Below are 19,250 nucleotides of genomic sequence, written 5' to 3'. Positions count from 1 at the left end.
TCTAGCTGTGGCCTTCAAGGCCTTTAAGATCTGCCACTGTTCCCGTCACTCAAAAGGTTCGCCTCATTCTTCTTTCTGTGCCGATAGATGCTACTTCTGGACTTAGAGACGTTATTCTAACTATTGGAAAGAAAGGTGCCTGTATTTCTATGCTGGTTTAGGTTCCTTAGGAAGTAGACACTGTAACACGTTTGAAAGGAAAAGGGAGGAAAGAGAATGGGGCAGGCAGAGCTATCACCCTGCAGTACTGATCAGTCAGCTAGGTCCTTTATCAGTGTCTTGCTTGGTCTTTTGCAAGAGGCCACCCTGAGAAAAGTGTGCCCTCAATTTCCACAGCTTAGTGAAATCACTGGCCACTTATCCTGCCTGCCTTGAGAAATAGCATGGCCTCAGCTTGAAAGCTAAGGTGGACCTTTTGAAGCCAACAGTTGGAGGCTGTCAACCAAGCACACTTCTTGCAGCTGGATGGCAAGTCTTTTCTTGAGGAGGGATATAATGGCACATCTCCATGCCTGCCACACTCCACCACTTTGCACTGTTTGCATCCAGTTCCCCATAAGCATGTGGAGACCAGCTCCTCCAGGGCTCTGGTGGACCTCTCTTCCTGAGGAGAGATTTAAAAAGAAGACTTTGATAGGACCAACTACAGAACCTTCCAACACATAGTCTCCAGGACACAAGTGGTACTCATCATCCCCCACCTCCACTCTAAATGCCTTTCACCCTCAGGTATCACCTCTGTTGGGCTTGGGGCTTTCCCGATGGTGTGAACCAAGCCCTCATTCCAGAGTGTTCTGAAATCCTGGGAGCCAGGGTGGCTGTACTTGCCTGTGGATAGACAATTGGGGGAAGGAGTACAAAGGGTGCCCCGAGTGGGCCCTCTAGTTCCCCACCTCATGCAACTGTAAGCTTGCCTACAGTTCAGGGCCAGTTACCCCTGACAAGATGGTGACTCTTCTTGCCTGCCGGTCCCTGGATACACAGAGACCAGAGTGCCCAGCTGGCAGCAGTAGGTTGAAGTTCAGTGGAACCCTTGCTGTGTTGCCAATAGGGAGTGTACACCTCTGAGAACAAGGACCTCTGGCTCTGCAGAGCCCAGATTTGTGGGGTGGAAAGTCCTACATCCCTAGTGGTTCATTGGGAGTGACTGATGATGAGTGAGGTCACTCCTCCTTCTACCCCTTGGTTCCCAGGTCCACGTGTCCTTCCTATTATAGACACAGCACCATAGAGGTTCTCTGATTTAGTAAGTGTACTGTGTTTGGGAGATGGCGCCCCATCTTGGCAGGGTATTGCCTCCAACCAGGCACTAAAGCAAGTCATTCCAATATGCTCTCAGGCCAGCAGCTTCTAGGTGGTGCAGTATGTCAGAGAACAAGTGGACCCTGCGGCCATGAGCTAACTCTCCCTGATTGGATGTCATGATGTGTACATCACACATTCTGTAAATCCATGCCAGCGGATCAGAGACTTTGTAAGTTTCTAGACTGTGGTGCTGGGCAAGGCCCTGTGAGCAGGAAAGAAAGCTGCATACCCAGAATAGGTGTTAACCCTTGTGCCAATGAATTGCTGGCCCTGCCAGGAACGAATGAGTCTAATATACTCAACTTGGTATCAAATGACAAGTCAGGCTTCCGACAGCCTTACCAGGGTCTCAGCATTGGTATGTATTGCTGGCAGGTTGGACATTCAGATTCAGCAGTATCTAGGTTGGCTCTGGTAAGTGGGAGTCTGTATTTTTGGGGGTTCATGCATAGCCTCCATCTTTGCCACCACGGCCACTATATTTGTGTGCCCATTGTACCAGCCCTGGGGTGGGCACCAATAAGAGCTAATACCAACAGGCAAAGTCATTTTGTCTACCTGGTTGTTTAGTGCCTCTTCCAGTGGGTACTTTCTAGTGGGCCTTAACATATGATACGGTTTTTCAGGTTCTGCGCCTGTTCCCAGATGTCTAACCATATGCCTCTAGCCGCAGACCTTGTCTCAATCCCATTCTTTTTCTTTTCAAACTCCTGACCAGTTGGACAAGCCATTGGCCACTGCCAAGATTCCACATATATTTTAACTTTTCTCTCTCACGAAGTGAGTGACCAGGTCCATCACCAAAAATTCTGCCCTTTTTTTTTTTGGCAGAAGATTTTTTTCTCGAAGCTTTCTTTCAACGTCACCCCTGAATGGGTGTGTGATGCAACTGCTGTCCATCTCCAGCTCGGGCCCACATAGTAAGTCGACCCACTGACCAAAAAGCAAGCTCAAGTCCCTGCCCGCCTCCACCCTTCAGCCTATCTTACAGGTCCCAACAGCCATAGGGAGGGAGCAATGTGGGGGCAACCGTAATGACGTGGGGATCTGGGCCACCTGCTCATGTCGCTTGCTCGCGTGCTCCGCTCCTGCTCATGACTGCTCCTCGAGGTATCGTTTCCATCTCACGCTGGAACCGCCTAAGGTCCCACAGACCTTAGGACCTGGTGGTTCTGACAGGGCCCAGCTAAGATGGGCAGCTCTGAATGTATCATCACTTGGTGTCTCATGGGTCCATCTCTACCAGGGCCCAGTAGCACTCCCGAAGCTGCTTTTCAGAAAGCATGTGGTTCTCTCCTGCACTTAGCACAGCCCTGCTTCAGGACCCCAGGGACCTGCATTGTGATTCTCCCACTGGGTCTTATAAATTCCACACTGCAATTTTTTTCACCACTGACACCTCCAGTACCCTAGGGTCTGCCAGATCACATGGTCCAAGTGGCTGATTCCTTCATATCTACCACTTCTGGATCTGTTTTTAGTGAGTGATTGATTCCCCTCTAATTATGGGTCATATTTTTCTGTTTCTTTGCATATTTTTCTAGTAGTTTTTTTATTGGATGGTGGGAACTGTGAATGTTAGGTTGCTTGTTGACAGATTTTACTGTATTCCTTTAAACAGCATTAGGCTTTATTCTGGTGCACAGCAAAGTCTTTTGGAATTAGTTTGATCCTTTCAAGCTTTTAAGCTTTGTTGGGGGAGCTCCAGAGAAGCCTTTGGTTTAGAGACAATTTAACCTCACTACGAACACCGTACCCTTTTGAAAACTCTACCTGATGCCCCATGCGTTATGAGTTATTTCCACTCTTGCTAGTGGGAACAAAAGCTATTCCCAGCCCCAAATGTGATCTGTGACTCATTTGTTCTACTGCTTTCCAGTTGTTCATTTCTTGGCAGGGATAGTTTCTTCTTACACCTTCACAGATTAGTGCTCAGCCAAGACTCAGAGGGACTCGCTGCGGATCTACAGAGCTCTCTCTGTGTGTGTGTTCCTCCTCTCCTTTATTCGGCCCAACAAGTCCTAGCCACCTTGGCGTCCCATAACACTGGTCCCTGTCTCCTCAACTCAGTGAGACCACTGGCCTCTGTTTGGCTTCCTCCCCCCTTCCTCCTTTGCTGCCTGAAAACTATACCTCCAAGCTATAAGCTTGAACATTCACTGGACTTCCCTTTCTTCCCCTTCTCTCAGAGATCACAGTGGTGTGCTATGGACTTTCCACGTCTGGCTCCTGTTTCACCATCATGGCCAGAAATGGATGCTCATCTGGGGAGTTTTAAGAGCATTGCTCAAGGGAGTACCGTTTTTACTTACCACCCTGGTTGAGGGAAAGGGGGTTTAGAGACTTACGCTCTTACTTCACAGGTCGAGGAATCAGTGTGGGTTTATCCTACCTGCCAAGTACGTCAATCTTAATTATATATCCAGGGATTGGAGAAATAACAATGGGGGTTTGCAGACCCAGTGGACCCACTATAAGCCAAACTTTGACTAGTACTCCATTTATTTTCTAACGTCCACATGCTCCCACTTTAAAATGGGAAGGGGAACTATGATGATACTTTGAGTTTCTGGGTATCAAATGTCAGTCTGAATCCCAGTGTATCTGGATATTTTTCTTTCTCCAATGTGTAGCCACCTGAGTAAATGGCCATAGGACCTTTTGGAAAAATACTAGGGGAATCATTACTGTATACACTGAACTACTGCAGTGACCATTCCCCTAAGGGCCCAGTCAGTGGGTTTTGAGTCTGGAAACTGGGCAAGGGATCACAGTTTTGTGGGGTTTTTTTGGAGGTTGTTTTGGGGGGGGAGGTGATCTCAGCCCCCTGCTTATCCATCCTTGATCTCTTTTGATTATATATAAAGAATTACCCTTATTGGTTACCCTCTCTGTTTTGCCCCTAGGAATGCCATGTTCTATTAACTACCTCCGTAAGACTTCACAGGTCAGGCCCCCTTGGCTGCCACTTTGACTTTGGTGTTTAATATAGTTTACGCACCCTTACTTTTGTAGTTAGCACTGCCACCTGGGCTCTGCAAGGTCTCGTCATCACCCACATTGCTCTCAGCAAGCCAAGTTCCACCCCAGCCTTTCCAGCCAGCCCAGCCTGCAGAGGAGATCCTCCACAGAGTCCTTGGTGAGGCTCACACCTCTCTCCCCAGTGCATTCCTACTGGCCTTGGTAAATGAGGGCTCCTCTGGGCCTTCTCGTGGAACACAATGTCTGTGGACTGAAGTGTGCCCACCCCAAATTTATATGTTGAAGCCCTAGCACCCAAGGTGATGGTATTTGGAGATGGGCCTTTGGGAGATAATTAGGTTTAGGTGAGGTCATGAGAGTGGAGTCCCCAAGGTAGGATTAGTGTCCTTATGAGAAGAGAAAGAGACCAGAGCTTCCCTTCCCTCTCCATCACGTGAGGATACAGGAAGAAGATGGCTATTTACAAGCCAGGAAGTGGGCCCTCACCAGGCACTGATTTGACCAGCACCTTGATCTTGGAATTCCCAGCCTTCCGAACTGTGAGAAATACATCTCTCTTGTTTAAGCCACTCAGTCTATGGTATTCTGTTATAGCAGCCCAAACAGACTACGACAAAAATCCTCCGATGGGCCTTGTTGCCGCCCATGATATACGCATTCCAGCATGCCCCTTCCGTGAGCCTTTTCAGTCCTTCCTCTATTACCTCTTCCATCAGTTCAGGCATTTCAACATTTCTATCACTTTTTCAGGCTACTAGGTGCATCCCTAAAGCAGTGAGTTTGCTGTGTCCCCTGGAGTTCTACTCATGGTGTTAACTCCTGTATCCAGAGCAATATCCCCAAGTCAATAAGCTTCCTTTATCCAGTCTTGTGTCCTGGCACCTTTGACTGAGCACCTTCAGAACCTAGTCCCCAGGGTACTCTCCTGGCCCCTGCCAGTACACGTTGGCTAGGCTATGCGGCAACCTTTGCACGTCGTCCATCTCTTCCTTCCTCAGGCCCAGCCTGGCCTCTGCCAGGTTATGCTGTGACTTAACCTTGGGTAAATGCCTGATAGTCGGGAGATGGGGTGGGGACAGCTCCTAGAGGCACCTGTTGCCTTGTGGGGGAAAGACCTCTATATTGTCTTTCCTCATATTAGGGCAGGAGGAGGGAGAGAGGGTAGTTCTAGCTCTTAGTGGGGGGAAGGGTGGGCCTCTTCCACAGGCCCAGAGTGTTCAGAAACTTCTAGGGAGTCAAAACTGTTGGGGGCACCCACCAGATGTCCCCATTTCATGTTCCAGGTTTGGTCCTGACCTTGACACGGCAGATCGGGCTTGGTTGAACATCCATTGGTGGTTATTCCTTTTACCATCCAGTCCTTATGCTGGCCTTCTGCATGAGGTGAGGACTTCTTAGCAAGCTATGAAAGAGGCTCTGGCCCTCACATGTAGTTTTACATTCTTTGTTAACTGACCTCAACTTTTCATTATCCACCTGCAGGACAACAATCCAGCTCAGTAACAACCATTCAAGTCTATTGTCCTTGTACTCATTATCCACCCCACTCCTCATTTTTTTTTTTTAAGGAATTTTGCCTTTTTTAAAAAAATTTTTATTTATTTATTTATTTATTTATGGCTGTGTTGGGTCTTCGTTTCTGTGCGAGGGCTTTCTCTAGTTGCGGCAAGTGGGGGCCACTCCTCATCACGGTGCGCGGGCCTCTCACTATCGCGGCCTCTCTTGTTGCGGAGCACAGGCTCCAGACGCGCAGGCTCAGTAATTGTGGCTCATGGAGCTAGTTGCTCCACGGCATGTGGGATCTTCCCAGACCAGGGCTCGAACCCGTGTCCCCTGCATTGGCAGGCAGATTCTCAACCACTGCGCCACCAGGGAAGCCCCCCACTCCTAATTTTTGAAGCTCCTGAATCATTCACCAGTCACTGCATTCCTTTTCACCAGTAAGCTGTTCCATTTAAGGGATTAATAACTAGACAGCCTCGTGCCATGAGCTGTGTATGTACGGCCTGTCCACAGGGATGGGGAACACATAACCAGCCAGGCAGTGCATGACCCAGTCCCCAAAATGCTGTCTTAACTGCCCACAGTCTTGGGGCCACACTGATACCAGCTGAGACAGGGTTGGGAGTACAAAAGATGTATGGTGATGTCATACCAATGAAAGGAAAAAGGAAAAACAAGATTGGGCAGGGGAGCTGTCAGACTTGCAACACAGATCTGACACTTTCTACAAGCCCGCCAGGGAGCTCTGGAGCAAAGGAAGGGTTTATAGGAAGGGTCCCGAGTTGGACAGAAATGGCTAGGTCTTTGTACCACCAGCTTGCTCAGTCTTTGGCTGAAAGATGCCAGTAAAAAAGCATGCCATCAGCTCCTCCTGCCTCGCTCCACTGTAGGCTAGGTGACCCCCTGAAAATAGTGTGTCCTTATCTTGAAACCTGCAGTGGATCCTGAAGAAAGTCACAGCTGGAGACATCGCCTAACCACACCCCTCACAGCTGGGCAGCGGTCCTTTAATGAAGGTGGATCTGAGTGGCATGCCTCCACCCCGTGCTTGCCGGCCATGACCCCAAATCCCAGAAGAGATATGCCCATTCTTTGGCCACAATCAGAAATAAGTACCAGAAGTGACTGATGACAGCTTCGCTTCAGTAACCTCGCCTCTGAACCAGGCTCCTAAATCACGCTCAGCAGCGGCGACCCTGCTCTGGTAACCGCACCTCCACAACTAAAGCTCAATCAGTTCCTAAGTGTTTCCGAAAGTCCGCTAACCCTTGAACTCTGCACTTCCAGAAACTCCGTACAAGTCAGTGTTTTCTTTGTCCAGAGAGACTGTGTCCTGCAAGCACAGCGCTCCCTGCTCAGCAAGCAGTATGTGCAGCTTTGTTCTGGATACTGAAGGGGGCTTCTCCCTTTGACATGTCACCTCTGCTCAAAAGGCTTCCCCCGCCCCCAGGCTGTCATCTGAGTGGCTCCTTCTCATCCTTCAGATCTCATGTGTCTCTTCCTCGGGGAGGCCTGGCCTGCCCACCCACATGACAGCCACTGCACTCCGCCCAGCCACACCCTATCCCACTGCCCCACTGGTATTTGCACTCTCTCGCTCTCCAGAACGTACACTCCACAAGGACGGGGCCCTGCCTGTCCTGCTCACTGTTGTATCCTCAGCTGGAAGGTGGACTGAGTGGGAGAGTGGAAGACGTGGTTGGGTCTGACGGGTACAGCCACTGATGGGGGCATTTCTGCCTGTCACCATAGCCCAGCCCCTGGAAGAGCGTGCAGAGCCTGCGACCCAGGAGGGACTCCATAATGCTTCTTGAAGAACGAATGAAAATAAATGGCATTCCAGTGAAATGCTGAGGAGGAAAAGCAAGATTTTTAGAGGGTTAAGTGATGACTAGAAAAGAATGGATGAATGCACTCAGTTTAAAGACTTATTTTCAGGCTTTTAAAAACATGAAAAATTGACATACACATAGACTAACGTGGATGGGTCTGTGGGAAGCACAGTGGTGGTGGTGGAGGGGTGTTGCCCACCTTAAATCCCTGTCATGGTCCCTGAGATACCTCCTCACAACCTAGAGCTCCAAGGAAGCCTCTGGACAACTCTTTCCAGAGAAACTGGATAATCAAGGCAAGGGAGAAATGGGAATTATTGTCCTATGTAAGGGTCTAGGGGGAACTAGGATTGTATTCTGGGGAGCGGGGAGGATCAGGCCAAATCAGAGCCTGTTGGTAAGCAGAGTGATTGGAGCATGTTGGGAGGGAGAGCCTGAAGATGGGAGAAGGCCTAATGGATGGAGCATGAATTAGACCAACAGGAAAGGTGGATGGTTTAGCCTCGGAAAAGAATCTAGACATGAATTTCCTATTGATAAGAGAAGACAAATCTCAATAGAAATGCTGAGGGATATTTTGTAGTCAGTGCCAGCCACATAATTAAAATAACTGATTCATTGCTGTGAGAAATACTCTCTGGTCTGGATTAATTGAGGGCTGAAAAATGTTTTAGTTTATGATTTATGGACCAGGAGGGGAAAATGGGATACCTTGGACTGAATAGTACAAAATCGCTTTTTTATGGAACATGTTTCAGATTACAACTAAATCTTGGCAATCAGACATATGCTCTTCTCATCTAAAATGGAAGTTACTGCATGAGATGTCTATTTTTATAGGACTATGGAGTAAATATATAAATATTTACCTCATACCAGTAGAGGCGAGTACTGTGGACTTTCATCAGTAGGAGGGCTAGAAGGTGACCCACAGTTGGTTTTCGTAAATGAGCTAAGAAAGAAATTTAATTTCTTTTTGGCAAACACAAAAATGCAAAGAATAAAAAAATAATCAATGCAAGCAAATACCTTTGGAAAATAATCGCCTAAGACTTAAAAAATTATATCTATATAATAATTTCAAAACCGGAAACCTAGCTTGTTTTGTATCAAAAATTATAATCTAAAAGGTATCTCTGAGGTCATAATCATATTGATTATGCATGCATGACATGCAGGAAGGACCCCTCAACACAGTCCTAGCCCACTGATGGCCTGAGAAAGCTGCACTCTAGAACACTGACTGCCAGTGGGCGCCGTGGTTAACGGTCTGGACCCAGGAGTCCGACTGCCTGGGATGGAATTGGCCTCTGCCCTTACGGCTCCAGCTGGGGGCAAGTTACCTTACATCTCTGTGCCTCAGTGTCCTCATCTGTGAAATGGAGCTGACACAAGGTGGCACACAGGGTTGTTCTGAGGGTCGACTGTGGGAATTCAGGTGAAATGCTTAGAAAGCAACACCTAGAAGGCAATCCATAAATGTTAGCTATGGAAACCATTAACTGTAGGTACGTTGGTCTAATGTACCCAGGTTAGGGAGATTAATTTTAAGAGATACCATATAATGTTGGGGCTGCAGGGACCTTGAGCATCATCTGGCCCCACCCTTTCATCCACTGGATACCCACATCTGCCACATAAGTGATAACGTGCCTGCTTGAACACACACAGTGATGGGAACGGGAAGTAATGTCATTCGTGGGCAGCTTTACCTGTTGGGAAGTCACTGAGCTCCAAGCTGCTTTTCTCCTTCGTGCCTACAGCCATCCTCCACTAGAAGCCCCCAGTAAAGCTATGACCTTCCCATGACAGGCTTTCAGATATCTGACTGACACTCTTCTCCAGGACAAGCGTGTTCCAATACAATTAGGTCCAAATTTCAACCTCTTTGATTTTGCAGCAAACCCCTCTTTGAATACTGAATCATTTTTATATACTGATTCAGTATATAAAAATACTGCATAAAATACTTTAAAGATTCAAGTGATTTTTTTTTCTTTAATTTATTTATTTACTTATTTTTGGCTGTGTTGGGTCTTCGTTGCTGTGCACGGGCTTTCTCTAGTTGCAGAGAGCGCGGGCTACTCTTAGTTGCGGTGCGCGGGCCTCTCAATGTGGTGGCTTTCCTTGTTGTGGAGCACGGGATCTAGGCACAAGGGCTTCAGTAGTTGTGGCACGCGGGCTCAGTAGTTGTGGCTCACGAGCTCAGTTGCTCTGTGGCATGTGGGATCTTCCCGGACCAGGGCCCGAACCCGTGTCCCCTGCATTGGCAGGAGGATTCTCAACCACTGAGCCACCAGGGAAGCCCCTCAAGTGAATTTTAAAAGTCTACGTTTGTATACATTACTTCAGAAAAAACATGCCTCTCTTGAGTATCAAAATAAAATAGGAAGTCCCTAACTTCATACATTTATTTTTTGTCACGGAATATTAGCAACACTTTTGAGTATTGTGAGAGCTTTTCTCGTGTGGGGAGCAGCGGGCAGATAGGAAAGAGGGCTCAACAGAAAAAGTAACAGTGGCAGCTGCAAAAGACACTTTGATTTCTGTTTCCAACTGAACTTGAGTTCTCTAGGCTTGACGGCCTTGTAGTTCCACACAGGATAAACTTTAGCATTTTTATTGATAATATCTGGAGGCGGTAACATCCAACTGACACAAATCCAAAGTAGAAATAAGGCAACATGATTGTGATACAGTGAAGAAGGCGGAAGTAACATGACGTTCCCCTGGAGCCTCATAGAAATAAAGATCGATTTACATGTTTATAGAATACTGTCCCCTGTTATCCGTGTATCTAAAGCTTCAAGCATTAAAAAGGCACAGTGGAAATAAGCTCAATTCATAGTAGTACTCTCAGGTAGAGCTACTAGACACATTTTGCTTATGGGTAATGCTGACGTCTATGTTAAACAGAAGTTTTGCCCCTGGCAATGGACCTTCCTCTCATTTTCTCATTCCCTTTCTTTGGAGGGTTCTTTTTTCTGAATCAACCACACTTCATTTTTTCTATCAAGCAATTTGAAAGGACTGTTGTAGCCTGCGGTGTAGTAAACCTTTTCATCGAAAACTTTTCCTTCTTCCCTCAAAATGCTTGCTAATGTCAAGAGTTGTTCTTGATTCTTTTGGGCACTAGAGAATCCATCGAAAGACCTACAAAGGAGAAAGTAAATGACCATAAATGATTTTAATACTGATGTGAAGGTCAGTCTAAGAAGAAAAGTGGGAGCTGATACAAAGAAACCTGGACGGAGTGCGGTTTCAAAGCCCCTCCCTCTTGACAGCTGAACTGACTGTTCCCTTCCTCTGGTTCCCAGGCTCAGTGTGACCTCACACGCACCGAGGGGACCCAGGAGGCGGCAATACGTCCCAGCTGTTGGGCAGATTTGGAAGTTATGCCATCTTGTGCTCTAACTCTGTGCTTCTCAAGCTCTAATGTGCATGCGAGTCACCTGGGAAAACGCAGGTTCAGGAGGTCTGGGCTGGGGCCCAAGAGCCTGCATTTCCAACAGTCTCCTGTACTGCTGATGCTCCTGGTCAGAGAGCCACAATGAATCCCCCTTGGCAGCCTCCCTTTCAGTCTTTCCATTTTCTATCGAACATTTCCCCTTTCTTTTTCTCCTTAGAAAAAGGGCAGGCACTGTATTACAGATGAACATTAAGTTTTGACCCTATATGGAAGAGATGGACATTTTGGCAGCTCTGTACAGTCTGAGAAAAGCTTTAACAGAGACAGAATCAAAGTGCTTGGGAACACTGAGGATATGATTACATTGGGGCAAGGTGTGTCTCTGAGTGGGGCCTGGAATGGAGGATAATTTTGCTGGGCAGAGAAAGGAGAGGGATAAGAAAAGAACAAAAGTCCAGAAATACAAAGCAACTTCATAGTGAGGCATAAAATGAGGTCAGAAAAGTGAGTCAGGACTTCCCTGGTGGCGCAGTGATTGAGAATCCGCCTGCCAAGGCAGAAGACATGGGTTCGAGCCCTGGTCCGGGAAGATCCCACATGCCGCGAAGCAACTAAGCCCATGCGCCACAACTACTGAGCCTGCGTTCTAGAGCCCACATGCCACAACTACTGAGCCTGCGTGCCTAGAGCCCGTGCTCCACAACAAGAGAAGCCACCGCAATGAGAGGCCCGCGCACCACAACGAAGAGTAGCCCCCGCTCGCCGCAACTAGAGAGAGCCCGCGTGCAGCAACGAAGACCCAACCCAGCCAAAAATTAATTCATTCATTAATAAAAAAAAAAAAAAGAAAGAAAGGTGAGTCAGAGCTGGAAGGAGGAACCTTGTACATCATCCTAAGGCCTTTTGAGATTATTCCAATGCATGTTGGAAAAGCAGAAAAGTAACTTGATTAGATCTGGGTAAGAATATAGGCAGAGAGATGGGAACTAGATTGGAGAGAAGGGGCCAGTTAGGAGGTTGCTAAGAGGATGGGGATGAAAAGACAGTCAAAAGATTTGCATAAAAAGTGGGAAAATAGAAATTTAAGTGTAGATTTTAAAGTATATAAACAAAAATACCCTGAGATTAAATCATGACAGCATACCGACCTAGCTGAGTTGCTGAAATGTAAACATGATGAATTTGAAGGCTGAGAATAGGAAAAACAGGCACAAAAACATTCCTAATATGCCTTCTTTAGCATAAAGTTTATTGTCAATGTGCCAGTGGAAAAGATCGTTCCTACCATTCTTCAAATAAGATGTAAGGTCTCGAGGGTACGAACCAGGCCTGTTCTGTTCAACAATGTCTACCAGGCGCCTAGTCATTCCTGGCATGCGGTACCTTCTAAATCCCAGTTGAGTAAGTAGAGGAATCTGTGTATGCACATGTATATAAAATAACACGTCGAAGATAAATTGATAAAACTGTTCTATAATTTCCATCATGTTGACTGATGATGATAATTCTGAACCATGTGTTAAGAAACGTTTCTGCTCCTAAATTTATTATTTATTTCCTTAAGGAATGTTCTGCCTAAAGGGAATCTGTTTCAGATTCCACTTCTTCCTTGAAATCAAGTCTTGCGCCTCTTACTTAGAAATCATCTTTTGTCCTCTGAATACAGGTTGTTCTACAATGATCTATCCACAGCTTTATTCACGACACAGACATATACTGAGCCTCCCCACACACACCTGCCTCACCAGGAGCCGAAGGATATGGGCAGAGTAACGTGTTGCTGTATTCTTGAGGAAGTTACAGCCTATCAGTAGGTCATTAGAATTTAGAACCATAGCACGAATGGCTGGCTGACTGGAGAAACTGAGGAAGGCATCACAGACAAGGTACCAATTGATCTAAGTCCTGAAGGATGAAAGTAGGCTCTCCAGGAAGAGAAGAAAGAGGGAGCTGGAGCTGTAATAGTAGTAGTATTGTAGTAATACTACATGTAGTAATACAACATGTAGTAAGCATGTAGTAATATCATGCTCATGTTCTAAGTATTTTAGGTAAATTAACTCATCTGATCTTCATGGCAACCCTGTGAGATAGTAGGTAGGTACTGTGATTAGACACATTTTACAGATGAGATTTTTGGCAAGGAAGGTCTCAGTAACTTGCCTAAGGTCAAAGGTACAGAGATGTGGAGGAACTCAGCCTACTCAGTGAAGGGCGGGAGGTGGGGGGAGTTGTCAGGGAGACAGGTTGGGCCGCATGTTGCAGGTGATGTGTACCTGAACGGTCTGAATGTCACGTGGAAGCAAGAGGAAGCCAACAGATTTTTAAACACAGTAACAGGTTGGGGTTTTGTTGCTGTCGTTGTGAGAACGATCAGGGTTCCAGAGTGGAGGGCCAGGGAGAGGAGACTGGTGGGCAGAGAGAACAGCTGGGAGGCTCTTGAAGTGGAACCTGAGACTGAAAAACGTCGGAGTATCTGGTGAGTGTCAGGCATGTGCCGAGGACTGGGGTAGCAAAGAGGACTTAGCTGCGGTCCCTGTAAGGTGAGGGCCCGAGCAGGTAACAGTGGGGAGGAAGGGAACGGAATCACGACCCTTTCTGAGGCGACTGGGCCAGATTCAGGGGCTGAGTGTGCTGCCGATGGCTACGACGGTCCTTGCTGGGGAGGCCGGCAGGCTGATCAGTCGCTTTACTGAGACAGGCACTGTAAGGTCAGAGTAAGGAACCAGTAAACCAACCAACAGAGGCAGTCACTGTGGGAAGCAGCTGCCATCCTTTGGGCTGGGGGAACAAAGGGAAGAGTTTGAGGCTATCAGAAACTACGAGTTGAGAGGAGGGGTACCATGCATTGTTTTAAGGTATTTTTCTCCAAATTTAACTAGAGGGCAGGTAAGGACAGTCTTTTGCTTTTGTGGGGGAAGGTCCGGTGTATAATTTGTATTGTGTCTTATCTGTGGAAGGTGTGCATCAGCCTTCTCATTAAATATATTAGTTATTTCTTGTAAAGGACCCTTAGTAACGTATAAAACTAAGTCACTAGGAAAACACCACAAAATGCATTAGACCTGTTTTTATGGAAGGGGGAAAAGCATAGGAGCTAAGCTGCACAGGAGCTAAACTATGAGTGCCCGCAAGTAAAACCAACAGTCAGAAAGGTTATAAATTATCTACCACTTACCGTACAAACACCGTCATTTCAGCTCTGTCTTCAATGAAGACATTTGACTCTGAAGGCCTGGGGGGATCAGATTGCTGTTCAGAGGGGATATACAGGGAAATGGTAACGGTAGACTCGCTAAAAGGACCTGAACCGGGCTCCACGTAGCTTGTCACTGGAGCTGTCATCTTTATTTTCATCTCTGTGCCACAAAAAATATATATTTAAATGCAAAGGAGACCGTGAAAGCAGATTTAGTGTATTTATGACTACATTTAAAAACTTATTTTTTGACCTGAGTTTCTTGATTTTTACTTGACATAAATATTTAACCCTTAAGATAATTTTCATCTTAAAAAAAAAAGAGCAAAATGACAATTATCCACTGCCCACATTCAACACTTTCTGTATTATTAATATTTTTCATTAATAAATTCCATAGTTTTAGGGATAGAAGGGGAAATGAGAGATCACATAGTCCAGTTCATTCTTTACTTTTACAATTCGGAAACAGAGGTCCCATTGGCTAAGTGACCTGCTAAAACATAAATAGCATGAGAGCCAAACCAGAAGATATATCTTTTTTTTTTTTTTTGCGGTACGCGGGCCTCTCACTGTTGCGGCCTCTCCCATTGCGGAGCACAGGCTCCGGACGCATAGGCTCAGCGGCCATGGCTCACGGGCCCAGCCGCTCCGCGGCATGTGGGATCTTCCCGGACCGGGGCACGAACCCGCGTCCCCTGCATCGGCAGGTGGACTCTCAACCACTGCGCCACCAGGGAAGCCCCAGAAGATATATCTTGACACCCTGGATCTTGTGTTCTTTGACCCTTCCTGCCTCCTAATGTCTCTTATCCTACCAGTCACCAAATTATCTCAAAGCATTAGCCATGAAAAGGCCTTAATGCTAGTTACACAGAGGCCCAGTTCATCCAGCAGAATCACAAACAAGGAGAACAGAGGCTAAAAAGCACTGCCCAGTACTACCCTCCTCTAGACGCCTCGGGTCCTCAGCAGAGTCCTGCTCTCCAAACATTAAGTCTTTGATGATCTGGTTATTTTTCTGTTCTAAAAGGTATTTATTTAATCAGCGAAAACTCAATAAGCCAGGGCACTCAACCACAATACAGTGTGTATAATTACAAGGTAAACTGCCTTCACCTTTCTCGTTTTTGCCTTGAATGTAGCTGTTCAGCCTTGTGAAGCCAGTCTGCATGGCCGAATCCCAGTCCATAGACTCAACTGAAGTGCTGACCCACTTCGCAGGTCCGTAGTGTCGGATCTCATAACTTCCAGGCTAAGATGGAACAGGGGGAATTTGGGGAAGCAATTCTAAGACGGCAGAACGTGAGATGCAGCAGTACAGGTACCTTGATCTCGGGTCCACCTGGGACGGCCAGTCCAGGGGCTGCGCTCCCCTGGGGCCCGGCCGGAGGTTCTGGCTTCCCAGCACCGGGCAGGGCTCCTCCCCCCGCGGCTCCCATCTTTGGATTAAGAGACGCAGGCGGCCTCTGCCCCACAAGCAGGGGTAGGGAGAGTCGGCTCGATTCGGGTTAAAAGCAAGCAACTGTTCCGCCCCCGCCCGGAGGGTCCCATCGCAGGTTTTGGGACGTGGTCGATTTTTTTTTTTTTTTAACCGCAAAGAAAAGAAATTGAGATGTAGCCAGTAACCTGGGGGTAACTACGGCTTACCGACCGCATCTTCCCGTTTGTGCAGAAATGGAGCTAGGGACTCCGACCATTTTTTAAAATGTGCTTTTAAGTTAAACCTATGGGACCCTCCGGCTGCACTGAAGATCACCTCGAGTACAGCCCCACGCTGCCCACCCCCCCCCCGGCCCTCACCCTTCGCGCCCGCGGGTGGAGCGTACCTGGGGACCTGCGTCCTCCGGGGCTTCCCAGCCCGGCGTCTCCGCGAGGGCCTCCGAGCCCTCGGCTGCCCCGGAATCGGGCTCCAACACCTCGGCCATGGGCGGCGCCGACACTCCGGGAAAGAGGCCGGTGAGCTGCGCCGGAAGGGGGCCACTGGGGACCGCCCCGCCTGCGTGTCCCCGAGTCCCCGCCCCGTAGACGCCCGGCCAGCCTCTACACACTGCAGGAGCCCCGAGTCCGCGGGGCACTGCGGGAACCAGGCCGGGAGGGGGCGCTGCGACAGCGATCCCAACCCTGGCCGGCCGCTCCCCTGCGGGTCCCCCAGGAGACCGATGGCAGGGTCTGTTTGGCCAGGCTTTCTTTGGGGGGGGGGGGGTGTTTCTCCCGCCCCCGGGGGGTTTCTCCCGCCCCCACCCTTTTTTTTTTAACATCGTTATTGGAGTATAATTGCTTTACAGTGTTGTGTTAGTTTCTGCTGCATAACAAAGTGAATCAGCTATATGCATAAGTATATCTCCTTATCCCCTCCCTCTTCTGTCTCCCTCCCACCCTCCCTATCCCACCCCTCTAGGTTGTCACAAAGCACCCAGCTGATCTCCCTGTGCTATGTGGCTGCTTCCCACTAGCTAGCTATTTTACATTTGGTAGTGTATATATGTCCATGCTACTCTCTTACTTCGTCCCAGCTTACCCTTCCCCCTGCCCGTGCCCTCAAGTCCAGTCTCTACATCTGTGTCTTTATTCCTGTCCTGCCCCTAGGTTCATCAGAACATTTTTTTTTAAGATTCCTTATCTATGTGTTAGCATACAGTATTTGTTTTTCTCTTTCTGACTTACTTCACTCTGTATGACAGACTCTAGGTCCATCCACCTCATCACAAGTAACTCAATTTCGTTTCTTTTTATGGCTGAGTAATATTCCATTGTATATATGTGCCACATCTTCTTTATCCATTCATCTGTCGATGGACACTTAGGTTGCTTCCGTGTCCTGGCTATTGTAAATAGTGCTGCAGTGAACACTGTGGTACATGTCTCTTTTTGAATTATGGTTTTCTCAGGGTATATGCCCTGTAGTGGGATTGCTGGGTCATATGGTAATTCTATTTCTAGTTTTTTAAGGAACCTCCATACTGTTCTCCGTAGTGGCTGTACCAATTTACATTCCCACCAATAGTGCAAGAGGGTTCCCTTTTCTCCACACCCTCCCCAGCATTTATTGTTTGTAGATTTTTTGATGATGGCCATTCTGACCAGTGTGAGGTGATACCTCATTGTAGGTTTTTGTTTTTGTTTTTGTTTTTTTGCGGTACGCGGGCCTCTCACTGTTGTGGCCTCTCCCATTGCAGAGCACAGTCTCCGGATGCGCAGGCTCAGCGGCCGTGGCTCACGGGCCTAGCCGCTCCGTGGCATGTGGGATCTTCCCGGACCGGGGCACAAACCCGTGTCCTCTGCATCGGCAGGCGGATTCTCAAGCACTGCGCCACCATGGAAGCCCCTTATTGTAGTTTTGATTTGCATTTCTCTAATGATTAGTGATGTTGAGCATTCTTTCATGTGTTTGTTGGCAATCTGGATATCTTCTTTGGAGAAATGTCTGTTTAGGTCTTCTGCCCATTTTTGGATTGGGTTTTTTGTTTTTTTGTTATTGAGCTGCATGAGCTGCTTGTATATTTTGGAGATTAATCCTTTGTCAGTTGCTTCACTTGCAAATATTTTCTTCCATTCTGAGGGTTGTCATTTCATCTTTTTTTATGGTTTCCTTTGCTGTGCAAAAGCTTTTAAGTTTTATTAAGTCCCATTTGTTTATTTTTGTTTTTATTTCCATTACTCTAGGAGGTGGGTCAAAAAGGATCTTGCTATGATTTATGTCACAGAGTGTTCTGCCTATGTTTTCCTCTAAGAGTTTTATAGTGTCTGTCCTTACATTTAGGTCTGTAATCCATTTTTTTTTTTTTTTTTTTTTTTTTTTGCGGTATGTGGGCCTCGCGCTGTTGTGGCCTCTCCCGTTGCGGAGCACAGGCTCTGGATGCGCAGGCTCAACGGCCATGGCTCACGGGCCCAGCCGCTCTGCGGCATGTGGGATCTTCCCGGACCGGGGCACGAACCCGTGTCCCCTGCATCGGCAGGCGGGCTCTCAACCACTGCGCCACCAGGGAAGCCCTGTAATCCATTTTGAGTTTATTTTTGTGTTTGTGTTAGGAAGGGTTCTAATTTCATTCTTTTACATGTAGCTGTCCAGTTTTCCCAGCACCACTTATTGAAGAGGCTGTCTTTTCTCCATTGTATACTCTTGCCTCCTTTATCAAAGTTAAGGTGACCATATGTACGTGGGTTTATCTCTGGGCCTTGTATCCTGTTCCACTGATCTATATTTCTGTTTTTGTGCCAGTACTATACTGTCTTGATTACTGTAGCTTTGTAGTACAGTCTGAAATCTGGAAGCTTGATTCCTCCTGCTCCGTTTTTCTTTCTCAATATTGTTTTGGCTATTCAGGGTCTTTTGTGTTTCCATACAAATTGTGAAATCTTTTGTTCTAGTTCTGTGAAAAATGCCATTGTTAGTGTGGTGGGGATTGCACTGAATCTGTAGATTGCTTTGGGTAGTACAGTCATTTTCACAATGTTGATTCTTCCAATCCAAGAACATGGTATATCTCTCCATCTGTTGGTATCATCTTTAATTTCTTTCATCGGTATCTTATAGTTTTCTGCATACAGGTCTTTTGTCTCCTTAGGTAGGTTTATTCCTAGGTATTTTATTCTTTTTGTTGCAATGGTAAATGGGAGTGTTTCCTTAATTTCTCTTTCAGAATTTTCGTCATTAGTATATAGGAATGCAAGAGATTTCTGTGCATTAATTTTGGTTCCTGCTACTCCACCAGATTCTAGGTCCTTGTTAAATGTTAAATGTTTCTTGTATTTTCTCCATCTGTTTCCGAGATTCTGGATCATCTTTACTATAAATACTCTGAATTCTTTTTCAGAGGTTGCTTATTTTGTCTTCATTTATTTGGTCTTGTAGGTTTTTACCTTGCTCCGTCATCTGTAACAAATTTTTTTGTAATATCATTTTTTTTTTTTATGGGAGCTGCTATATTCTTGTCTTACTGGTTGTTTGGCCTGAGACATCCAGCCCTGGAGTTTGTAAGCAGCTGGATAGAGCTAGGTCTTGGTGCTGAGATGAGGA

General features: G+C 47.0%; 1 protein-coding gene across 1 annotated transcript; it reads right to left on the bottom strand.

The window, feature by feature from the left end:
* Positions 1-10,226: 10,226 nt before the first annotated feature.
* On the bottom strand, positions 10,227-16,213 carry HEBP2 (heme binding protein 2). The gene is made up of 4 exons (XM_081250690.1): positions 16,060-16,213; positions 15,350-15,485; positions 14,210-14,390; positions 10,227-10,775 (listed from the first exon to the last, which is right to left on the bottom strand). Exons 1-4 carry the CDS (start codon positions 16,156-16,158, stop codon positions 10,577-10,579), a joined length of 615 nt encoding a protein of 204 aa, XP_081106816.1. The 5' UTR covers positions 16,159-16,213; the 3' UTR covers positions 10,227-10,576.
* Between the last annotated feature and the right edge of the window lie 3,037 nt (positions 16,214-19,250).

Source organism: Mesoplodon bidens (assembly GCF_964165515.1).
Source record: "Mesoplodon bidens genome assembly, chromosome: 12".
NCBI classification, from domain to species: Eukaryota; Metazoa; Chordata; class Mammalia; order Artiodactyla; family Ziphiidae; genus Mesoplodon; species Mesoplodon bidens.
This window is presented reverse-complemented; position numbering and strand designations above follow the sequence as displayed.

Excerpts from the sequence above, each read along its gene's own strand:
- HEBP2 (XM_081250690.1), bottom strand. The coding sequence starts at position 16,158 with ATGGCCGAGGTGTTGGAGCCCGATTCCGGGGCAGCCGAGGGCTCGGAG. Across the intron at positions 15,486-16,059 it reads CGGAGGACGCAGGTCCCCAG|CCTGGAAGTTATGAGATCCG; the intron begins GTACGCTCCACC and ends GTTCCATCTTAG. Across the intron at positions 14,391-15,349 it reads TCAAGGCAAAAACGAGAAAG|AGATGAAAATAAAGATGACA; the intron begins GTGAAGGCAGTT and ends TTTGTGGCACAG.